Here is a 12,500-nt window from a genome sequence, read left to right as displayed (position 1 = left end):
GTTAGATCCACTATGGACTGGACTCTCACAATATTATGTTAGATCCACTATGGACTGCACTCTCACTTTTGTTATGTTAGATCCACTATGGACTGGACTCTCACACTATTATGTTTAGATCCACTATGGACTGTACTCTCACAATATTATGTTAGATCCACTATGGACTGGACTCACACTATTATGTAAGATCCACTATGGACTGGACTCTCACACTATTATGTTAGATCCACTATGGACTGGACTCTCACACTATTATGTTAGATCCACTATGGACTGGACTCTCACACTATTATGTTAGATCCACTATGGACTGGACCCTTACACTATTATGTTAGATCCACTATGGACTGGACTCTCACTATTATGTTAGATCCACTATGGACTGGACCCTTACACTATTATGTTAGATCCACTATGGACTGGACTCTCACTATTATGTTAGATCCACTATGGACTGCACTCTCACTTTTGTTATGTTAGATCCACTATGGACTGGACTCTCACTTTTGTTATGTTAGATCCACTATGGACTGGACTCTCACACTATTATGTTAGATCCACTATGGACTGGACTCTCACTATTATGTTAGATCCACTATGGACTGCACTCTCACTTTTGTTATGTTGGATCCACTATGGACTGGAATCTCACACTATTATGTTAGATCCACTATGGACTGGACTCTCACACTATTATGTTGGATCCACTATGGACTGGACTCTCACAATATTATGTTGGATCCACTATGGACTGCACTCACTTTTGTTATGTTAGATCCACTATGGACTGGACTCTCACACTATTATGTTAGATCCACTATGGACTCGACTCTCACACTATTATGTTAGATCCACTATGGACTGGACTCTCACTATTATGTTAGATCCACTATGGACTGGACTCAAAATATTATGTTAGATCCACTATGGACTGGACTCTCACTATTATGTTAGATCCACTATGGACTGCACTCTCACTATTATGCTAGATCCACTATGGACTGGACTCTCTCAATATTATACTAGATCCACTATGGACTGGACTCTCTCAATATTATACTAGATCCACTATGGATTGGAGTCTCACACTATGTTAGATCCACTATGGACTGGACTCTCACACTATTATGTTAGATCCACTATGGACTGGACTCTCACACTATTATGCTAGATCCGCTATGGACTGGACTCTCTCGATATTATACTAGATCCACTATAGTTTGGACTCTCAACTGGACCATGGACTGGACCGGGCCAACAATCTATCAAGCGGTGCGGCTTCAAAGTCGTACTAAAACATTTTGACAGGTTTTTGAGCGCCGTGTGTAATGTTCTTTATGTTTTCAATGTACCATTTCATGTTTTTGGTGTTGTTTATATTGCAGTCTACACATATCTCTTATGTGTGACTGCCATCTACCGGTCACACTTATCATTACACCATCTCCCAAATAAATTAGCTTCAAGGTGAAAAAGCACAACCAGAATATTCTGTACATTAGGCGCAATGTCGATTTTTGAGGAAACGGAAGGATTTTAAGTGCGCCTTATAGTCCGAAATATACGGTAAGTCTGACATAAGGGGCGGCGTTTTTTTCACACCTGCCATTTTCCGCCTGATCAAGCCTTTTGCCTAACAGTCCAGAATACAAAATAAAAGTATGTATGATTTGTGATTAATATCGGTATCGGCCAATACTCAAGGCTCCCATATGGTAAGCAATTGAAAGTCGTTATTGTGTTATTGTGTTCTGCCATCATAGCTTCTGATCACTAATCATCTCTAATAGTGTGAGCACAGCTGTTCTATCATTAAAGGCCGACTAAAATGAGATTTGCTTATTCAAACGGGGATAGCAGGTCCATTCTATGTGTCATACTTGATCATTTCGCGATATTGTCATATTTTTGCTGAAATGATTTAGTAGAGAACATCGACGATAAAGTTCACAACTTTTGGTCGCTAATAAAACAGCCTTGCCTGTACCGGAAGTAGCAGACGATGTGCGCGTGATTTCACGGGTTGTGGAGCTCCTCACATCTGAACATTGTTTACAATCATGGCCACCAGCAGCGAGAGCGATTCTGACCGAGAAGGCGACGATTTCCCCATTATTTTGAGTGAAAAGGAAAGATTCGTGGATGAGGAAAGTGAGAGTGAAGGACTAGAAAAAATAGAAGAAAAAAAAGACTCTACAGTGGGAGCGATTCAGATGTTACTAGACAAACTTACAAGGATAATTCTGGAAAATCCCTTATCTGCTTATTGTGTTACTAGTGTTTTAGTGAGATTATATGGTCTAACCCAGGGGTCGGGAACCTTTTTGGCTGAGAGAGCCAAAAAGCCAAATATTTTCAAATATATTTCCGTAAGAGCCATATAATATTTTGGTTTAACACTGAACACAACTAAACGCGTGCATTTTTAAGTAAGACCAACATTTCTAGAGTATAATAAGTCTCTTATTCTTTGTAATAACATTGTTATTCTGAAGATAACTGTGGAGGGGGGCGTGGCCCGCGGGCCTGCAGCGAACTGGGGTGTGCCAGGACCGGCCTCGAAATCAGCGAGAGCTGCGTAGACGGCCCACCTGAGCCTTGTTATCGCTCTGTTATAAGCAGCAGCCAGTAGGAGAGATGGGGTTGGGGCTGGAGCCAGAGCGAGAACGAAAGAGAAAAACACAATTGCTGGAAAGCAACTGAGAGACTTATTGAAAAATAAAACAATATTGTAACCCTGAAACAGGCTCTCATGTCGGTGCTTGGTGGTCTGAAGAACCCCCAGGAGGACAAGCCCCACACTAACCAATAATAAATAAATAACTTCTTAACGCAACTTCTTGAGCAGGTGCGGTAGTAAACGGATGGATGGACTAAAAATGCATGAGAATGTTTTGTTTTGAATATTATTTTTTACACTTATTACAAGTGGAATTATTCATTACTTATCATGTTAAGCAATGTCAGCTCAGATTTATCCGAGAGCCAGATGCAGTCATCAAAAGAGCCACATCTGGCTCGCGAGCCATAGGTTCCCTACCCCCGGTCTAACCTGTACAACCTGAATGTCGGCCCCACACCTTTCTTCAGCACCAGTCGACGGGTGCTGGCGATGCCCATCTCTGCCCTTCGCAAGAGACCCTCTTCAAACCACGAAACTTTCGAAATGATTGCTGCATAATACACTGTACTTTGTGGGTGTGGTCTAATCCGACCGTGTTCGCTTGACCGCTCTGTTCCATAGTAAAGCTTCACCGTCATCTTCCGGGAATGTAAACAATGAAACACCGGCTTTGTTTGTGTTGCTAAAGGCGGCCGCAATACGCCGCTTCCCACCTACAGCTTTCTTCTTTGACGTCTCCATTATTCATTGAACAAAATGCAAAAGATTCAGCAACACAGAAGTCCAGAATACTGTCTGTAGGGAACTTTTACGACTTCTTTCAAATTTCCCGAAGTGGACGTCATTGTTGCTGCAAAAGTGCGGAAATATATTTAGAAAACTGCTGCAGACGAGTAAACAAAGTTTTGACACACAAGATGGCGGCTGCCTCGAAGGATTCTGGGTAATCGCCGCTAGCGGAAACCCATGTATAGCAATTCTTTGTATCTCTGTAGGTCAGGGGTCGGCAACCCGCGGCTCTTGGATCACTCTGATGTGACTCAGCTGCGTACTTGCCAACCCCCCGCCCCCCCATTTTTCCGGGAGGTTTTCCGGATTTCAGTGCCTCTCCCAGAAATCTCCCCAGGATAACATTCTCAGATTTTCCGCAGCATTCACCGCTAATACTCATACTTACCAACCCTCCCGATTTTCCCGGGAGACTCCCGAATTTCAGTGCCCCTGCCGAAAATCACCCGGGGCAACCATTCTCCCGAATTTCTCTCGATTTCCGCTTAACAACATCATTGGGGACGTGCCTTAAAGGCGCTGCATTCAACGTCCCCTAAAAAACTGTCATCCTGTCCTCTTTTTCTCCATAAAAACATTCACATACTATATGCGAACATTACACACAAGCGAATGCAAGGCATACTTGGTCAACCGCCATACAGGTCACACTGAGGGTGGCCGTATAAACAACTTTAAGACTGTTACAAATGTGCGCCACACTGAGAACCCACCCCAAACAAGAATGACAACCACATTTAGGAAGAACATCCACACCGTAACACAACAGAACAAAGACCCTGACTCCCTTGCAGCACTAACTCTTCCGGGATGCTACAATATTTGAAAATCGATTTTTGCATGTCACTATAAAGTTATACAAGCCTTGCTCGTTCAATATTCAATGCAAAACTTGTTTGGGTCCCTATTGAACGGTTAATTTGTTCAACCTTGGCTTTGTTCAGTCTAAAATTTTGGCCCACTCTGTATTTGAGTTTGACACCCCTGCCTTAAATGTCCTCTCGACCATGTTGTCGCCAGTGTTGATTTAGACGGCAAAATTTGATTTAGTTTAAGTCATAGTCTTTTGACTAAAATGTAATTTAGTTATTTGAATTGTTTGTTTTAGTCCAGTTTTAGTTGACGAAATATCATAAGATTATAGTCGACGAAAACTACAGTAGATTTAGTCGACTAAAGGGTAATATGTAAACTTTCCTTTCAATTTCTAAAAAGGCCGTATTGGCATGTGTTGCAAAGTTAATATTTCATCATTGACAGAGGTGGGTAGTAACGCGCTACATTTACTCCGTTACATCTACTTGAGTAACTTTTGGGATAAATTGTACTTCTAAGAGTAGTTTTTATGCAACATACTTTTACTTTTACTTGAGTATATTTATAGAGAAGAAACGCTACTTTTACTCCGCTCCATTTATATGCAATCAGGTCGCTACTCGCTACTTTTTTTTTCTTATCGATCTGTTAATGCACGCTTTGTTTGTTTTGATTTTGTCAGACACGCATTCAAAGTAGGAACCACGCAGGCCTGCGTTTCACCAATCAAATACAGTCAATGGTGACGTTGAACCAATCAAATGCAGTCACCGGTGACGTTGAACCAATCAAACAGAGCCTGGTGGTCACGTGACCATCACACGTAAAACCCGACATGTTGAAAAACTTATTGGGGTGTTACCATTTAGCGGTCAACTGTACGGAATAGGTACTGTACTGTGCAATCTACTAATAAAAGTTTCAATCAATCAATCAATCAATCAAAAGTGTAAAAGAAAAAAGACACTTTATATTTCAACCGTACTTCCCGTCAAAAGCCTAAAGACTGATCGCACAGTTCCTGTCTTCACAATAAAAGCGCCGCCTGCGCTAACAAAATAAGAGTCTCCGAAAGCCGGCGCAAACAAGCTAGCAAGCTACGGAGTTTGCCGCCAATGTATTTCTTGTAAAGTGTATAAAAACGAATATGGAAGCTGGACAAATAAGATGCCAGAAACCAACGACTTTCATTTGGTATTAGACAGAAAAGAGGAACTTTTTTTCTCCTCCATTTGAAAACGTGAACGTCTGATTCCAATCAATGCAAGTCATCAGAATCAGGTAATACACCAACTTATATTCTTGTCTTCATGAAAGATAGGAATCTATATGTTAAACATGCATGTATATTCATTAAAACACCTTTAATATGTCAACAAAAACGGCAAAATAGATAAATATAAATTATATACTGTATATACAAAGGTATGTGTGTGTGTGTATATATATATATATATGTATATATTTATTATATATATATATATATGTTTATATATGAGGTAGATCACCTCGACTTGGTCATTTATTAAGTAATTGATTAATGTTGAAAAACTTATTGGGGTGTTACCATTTAGTGGTCAATTGTAGGGAATATGTACTGTACTGTGTTATCTACTAATACAAGTTTTAATCAATCGATCAATAATTGCCTACTGAGCCTATGGTGCTGATAAGTTATTGTGGCTCAATTTGCCTTAATTTTTTTTTTTTATGTACTATTATTTAATATATATAATTGTTTTAGTTGCTTAAGAGATATTCCTGGCCCTGAATTTGCTCATTGCTATTTTTATGTTTTTGTGCATTATTTGTTGCCGTAATCAGGTTACTCATCAGTTACTCAGTACTTGAGTCGTTTTTTCACAACATACTTTTTACTTTTACTCAAGTAAATATTTGGGTGACTACTCCTTACTTTTACTTGAGTAATACATCTGTAAAGTAACTGTACTCTTACTTGAGTACAATTTCTGGCTACTCTGCCCACCTCTGATCATTGATATATAAACTATCAGACTACGTGGTGGCTAGTAGTGGCTTTCAGTAGGCCTTTAAACATCTACCTGTTAGTCAATTAAATGAGTTTTCTACAGAAAATATGGATTTTTTTGGTCATAGTTTGCATTTTTCATCCGCGTCCATCCCTCGTTTTTCCACCATGATTCTCCGCAGTTAGCTCCGCGTCCTTATTTGTGGGAAAATAGTGTCGTCGTGTTCATTACTCGCACCCCGTTGCAGGAATTGTGTCAAAAAAAAAAAAAAAAAGTGCATCAGCCTGTTTCTAATTAAACCACCTGGGGACGTGCCGAGGTCGGCGTCAAAGAACGGGAGACGCTGGCGCGGCTTTCTGAGCACCGCGTCGGCGTTTTAGCAAAAGTAATGAACCTCCGAATCCAGACTTATTTTTTTTTTTTTTTTCAAAAGACTGCATGCTGAGACAATTACACCCTAATCCCTGATGGGAGGAAGTGAGGAAAGTGCCGAGTCAAGCTGCTGATTACTTCGGCGTGAACTTGGGAAGGCTGCAATATGTAAATAGTTCAGACCCTCAGGACCACTTTACAAGTAACTCTGCTAACAAAAAAAAAAAAAAAAAAAAAAATGGAATCGTTGGCTTAAAAGACGAGAAAACGCAAGACTGATGACGTCATCCGGATCCCAATTCTTACTGGTTCAAATTGTTAATAAATTTATCATTTTCAAAACTCCTAAACAAGTTGAAGTACCAGAAAAAAACCTTCAAGTTAGAGGCCAACAGCAAATGCATACTGAAGAAGAATGTTGCTACGTACTAAACCTCGATAATTCCAATATGGCAGGCAATAATTAGAAGAGAAACACCTCAACTCACTGTACTGGGATGTATAATGGACTGTATTTATATTATTCACATGTGAATAATGCTGTATAATGGACTGTATTTATATTATTCACATGTGAATAATGCTGTATAATGGACTGTATTTATATTATTCACATGTGAATAATGCTGTATAACAAACTGTAATTATGTTATTCACATGTGAATAATGATGCATAATAGACTGTATTTATATTCACATGTGAATAATGCTGTATACTAGACTATGTATTCACAAGTGAATAATGATGCATAATAGACTGTGTTTATATTATTCACAAGTGAATAATGCTGTATAATAGACTATTTATATTATTCACATGTGAACAATGCTGTATTTTACACTATTAGTCACATGTGAATAATGCTGTATAATAAACTGTATTTATGTTATTCACATGTGAATAATGATGCATAATAGACTGTATTTATATTATTCACAAGTGAATAATGTTGTATAATAGACTGTATTTATATTATTCACATGTGAATAATGTGAATACAGTCTTATACAGCATTATTCACATGTGAATAATATAAATACAGTCTATTATACAGCATAATTAAACTGTATATTAGACTGTATATTATTCACATCTGAATAATGCTGTATAATAGACTGTATTCACATTATTCACATGTGAATAATATAAATACAGTCTATTATACAGCATTATTAGACTGTATAATAGACTGTATTTATATTATTCACATGTGAATGATATAAATACAGTCCATTATACAGCATTATTCACATGTGAATAATATAAATACAGACTATTATACAGCATTATTAGACTGTATAATAGACTGTATTTATATTATTCACATGTGAATAATATAAATACAGTCCATTATAAACCATTATTCGCATGTGAATAATATAAATACTGTTTATTATATAAAAAATTATTCACATGTGAATAATTAATGTACAGCATTATTCACGTTTGAATAATAAAAATAGTCTATTATACTGTATTATTCACATGTGAATAATATAAATGCAGCCTATTATACAGCATTATTTACATGTGAATAATATAAATAGTCTTATACAGCATTGTTCACATTTGAATATATAAATATAGTCCTTTATACAGCATTATTCACATGTGAATAATAGAAAAACAGTCTATTATACAGTATTATTCACGTGTGAATAATATAAATACAGTCGATTATACAGCATTATTAGACTGTATAATAAACTGTATTTATATTATTCACATCTGAATAATGTGAATGCAGTCTATTATACAGCATTATTCACATGTGAATAATATAAATACAGTCTATTATACAGCATTATTAGACTGTATAATAGACTGTATTTATATTATTCACATGTGAATAATATAAATACAGTCCATTATAAACCATTATTCGCATGTGAATAATATAAATACTGTTTATTATATAAAAAATTATTCACATGTGAATAATTAATGTACAGCATTATTCACGTTTGAATAATAAAAATAGTCTATTATACTGTATTATTCACATGTGAATAATATAATGCAGCCTATTATACAGCATGTTTTACATGTAAATAATATAAATAGTCTTATACAGCATTATTCACATTTGAATATATAAATATAGTCCATTATACAGCATTATTCGCATGTGAATAATCGAAAAACAGTCTATTATACAGTATTATTCACGTGTGAATAATATAAATACAGTCGATTATACAGCATTATTAGACTGTATAATAAACTGTATTTATATTATTCACGTCTGAATAATGTGAATACAGTCTATTATACAGCATTATTCACATGTGAATAATATAAATAGCCTATTATACAGCATTATTCACATGTGAATAATAATCTAATATTTGAATAATATAAATACAGTCCATTATACAGTATTATTCACATGTGAATAATATAAATACAGTCTATTATACAGCATTATTCACATGTACAAAATAACCTTATTGTTTATTGTGGTGCTGAATTTCCCCCAGGGATCAATAAAGTACTTTCTATTCTATTATATTCTATTCAAACGCATCGATTGACTATTTCCAACTTTTTAAGACGGAAAATCAAAACCATTTTTGACAAGTGGAATGGTTGACTGAAAGACTGGAAAGTGTGCCAACTTTGGAGTCTTTGAACGCAGCACGGATGGAGACGGAGCACGCAGCGGCTGCCTCACCTTCCCGAAGTCTCTGACGTCAAACAGGTCGAACGCCTCGAACAGCTCGCTCTTCTTCATGCCGAATGTGTAGCTGCACGCTGTCAGGAAAGTCCTGATGTTCTTCAGGCACAGGAACTACGGAGAAGAGAAACATCAGAGTCAATGTGGTGTGCGACAATATATTTTTTGGGTGACGTAAGGAAGAACTGGTGCAGTTTGATGCAGAACGCAACACTTTCCTACACATTTCTACCCAGAATCAAATGCAATTTTAGGGAGGGGCAATTAGGCCTAAAATCTACATTGCAGTATCGATACGTATCACAATATATACAAAGTGGATTTTACTTTTTAAAATGTTTATTATTGTAGCAATATGGTTGTTAAAGTTAGGGATTTGGGGGCTTTCTGGTCACTTGTGAGGGCACCAAAGGAACTTCTGTTTGTGTGCCGATGTGTTCATGTACTGTAAGTGGTTCTCACTTTTTAAAATGTTTATTATTGTAGCAATATGGTTGTTAAAAATAAAGATTTGGGGGATTTCTGGTCACTTGTGAGGGCACCAGAGGGTCTTCTGTGTGTGTGCCGATGTGTTCATGTGCTGTAGGTGGATTTTACTTTTTTTTCAAGTTTATTCTTCTAGCATTAAGGTGGTTAATGTTAAGGATTTGGGGGCTTACTGGTCACTTGTGAGGGCACCAAAGGGTCTCTTTTGTGTGTGTGCCGATGTGTTCATGTACTGTAAGTGGATTTAATTTTTTTAATGTTTTTACTGTAGCAATATGGTTGTTAAAGTTAAGGATTTGGGGGCTTTCTGGTCACTTGTGAGGGCACCAAAGGGTCTTCTGTGTGTGTGCCGATTTGTTCATGTACTGTAAGTGGATTTTAGCTTTTTAAACTGTTTATTGTAGCATTAAGGTGGTTAACGTTAAGGATTTGGGGGATTTCTGGTCACTTGTGAGGGCACCAAAGGGACTTATGTGTGTGTGCCGATATGTTAACATACTCTAAGTGGATTTTACTTTTTAAAATGTTTGTTCGGTAACAATATGGTTGATAAAGTTAAGGATTTAGGTGATTTCTGGTCACTTGTGAGAGCACCAAAGGGACTTATGTGTGTGTGCCAATATGTTAACATATTGTAGGTGGATTTTACCTTTTTAAAATGTTTATTATTGTAGCATTAAGGTGGTTAAAGTTAAAGATTTGGGGGATTTCTGATCGCTTGTGAGGGCACCAAAGGTTCTTCTGTGTGTGTGCTGATGCGTTCATGTACTGTAAGTGGATTTTACCTTTTTAAAATGATTATTATTGTAGGATTCATGTGGTTAGAGTTAAGGATTTGGGGGATTTCTGATCGCTTGTGAGTGCACCAAAGGGACTTATGTGTGTTTGCCGATGTGTTCATGTACTCTAAGTGGATTTTACCTTTTTAAAATGTTTATTATTGTAACAATATGGTTGATAAATTTAAGGATTTAGGGGATTTATGGTCACCTTTGAGGGCACCAAAGGGACTTATGTGTGTGTGCCGATATGTTAACATACTGTAAGTGGATTTTACCTTTTTAAAATGTTTATTATTCTCCCATTAGTGTGGTTAAAGTCAAGGATTTGGGGGATTTCTGGTCACTTGTGAGGGCACCAAAGGGTCTTCTGTGTGTGTGCCGATGTGTTCATGTGCGGTAAGTGGATTCTACTTTTTTTTAAAGTTTATTATTCTAGCATTAAGGTGGTTAATGTTAAGGATTTGGGGGCTTACTGGTCACTTGTGAGGGCACCAAAGGGTCTTCTGTGTGTGTGCCGATGTGTTCATGTACTGTAAGTGGATTTTACCTTTTTAAACTGTTTATTGTGGCATTAAGGTGGTTAAAGTTAAGGATTTGGGGGATTTCTGGTCACTTGTGAGTGCACCAAAGGGACTTCTGTGTGTGTGTGCCGATGTGTTCATGTACTGTAAGTGGATTTTACCTTTTTAAACTTTTTATTGTAGCATTGAGATGGTTAAAGTTAAGGATTTGGGGGATTTCTGGTCACTTGTGAGTGCACCAAAGGTTCTTCTGTGTGTGTGCCGATGCGTTCATGTACTGTAAGTGGATTTTACCTTTTTTAAATGATTATTATTGTAGCATTAAGGTGGTTAGAGTTAAGGATTTGGGGGATTTCTGGTCGCTTGTGAGGGCGCCAAAGGGTCTTCTGTGTGTGTGCCGATGCGTTCATGTACTGTAAGTGGATTTTACCTTTTTAAAATGTTTATTATTCTAGCATTAAGGTGGTTAAAGTTAAAGATTTGGGGGATTTCTGGTCTCTTGTGAGGGCACCAAGGGTTCTTCTGTGTGTGTGCCGATGCGTTCATGTGCTGTAGGTGGATTTTACTTTTTTTTTTAATTTATTATTCTAGCATTAAGGTGGTTAAAGTTAAAGATTTGGGGGATTTCTGGTCGCTTGTGAGGGCGCCAAAGGGTCTTCTGTGTGTGTGCCGATGCGTTCATGTACTGTAAGTGGATTTTCCCTTTTTGAAAATGTTTATTGTAGCATTAAGGTGGTTAAAGTTAAGGATTTTGGGGATTTCTGGTCACTTGTGAGGGCACCAAAGGGTCTTTTGTGTGTGTGCCGATGTGTTCATGTACTGTAAGTGGATTTTACCTTTTTAAAATGTTTATTATTGTAACAATATGGTTGATAAAGTTGAGGATTTAGGGGATTTATGGTCACCTTTGAGGGCACCAAAGGGACTTATGTGTGTGTGCCGATATGTTAACATACTGTAAGTGGATTTTACCTTTTTAAAATGCTTATTATTCTAGCATTAGTGTGGTTAAAGTCAAGGATTTGGGGGATTTGTGGTCACTTGTGAGGGCACAAAAGGGTCTTCTGTGTGTGTGCCGATGCGTTCATGTACTGTAAGTGGATTTCACTTTTTTAATTGTTTATTACTGTAGCAATATGGTTGCTAAAGTTAAGGATTTGTGGGCTTTCTGGTCGCTTGTGAGGGCACCAAAGGGTTTTCTGTGTGTGTGCCGATGCGTTCATGTACTGTAAGTGGATTTTCCCTTTTGAAAATGTTTATTGTAGCATTAAGGTGGTTAAAGTTAAGGATTTGGGGGATTTCTGGTCACTTGTGAGGGCACCAAAGGGTCTTTTGTGTGTGTGTCGATGTGTTAATGTACTGTAAGTGGATTTTCCCTTTTTAAAATGTTTATTGTAGCATAAAGGTGGTTAAAGTTAAGGATTTGGGGGATTTCTGGT

At 37.4% G+C, this 12,500-nt stretch overlaps 1 protein-coding gene across 2 annotated transcripts in view; it reads right to left on the bottom strand.

Moving 5' to 3' along the window:
- LOC133569749 (guanine nucleotide exchange factor VAV3) overlaps positions 1-12,500 on the bottom strand; it is a 219,862-nt gene that overhangs the window by 148,196 nt on the left and 59,166 nt on the right. For both annotated transcript variants that reach the window (XM_061922308.1, XM_061922309.1), the window contains exon 2: positions 9,270-9,386. In XM_061922308.1, coding sequence (XP_061778292.1) covers positions 9,270-9,386 — 117 coding nt within the window. The remainder of the gene's footprint in view (positions 1-9,269; positions 9,387-12,500) is intronic.

The sequence above is a fragment of the Nerophis ophidion genome, linkage group LG15, assembly GCF_033978795.1.
Source record: "Nerophis ophidion isolate RoL-2023_Sa linkage group LG15, RoL_Noph_v1.0, whole genome shotgun sequence".
NCBI classification, from domain to species: Eukaryota; Metazoa; Chordata; class Actinopteri; order Syngnathiformes; family Syngnathidae; genus Nerophis; species Nerophis ophidion.
The sequence above is the reverse complement of the archived record's forward strand: the minus strand, read 5'-3'. Positions and strand labels throughout refer to the sequence as shown.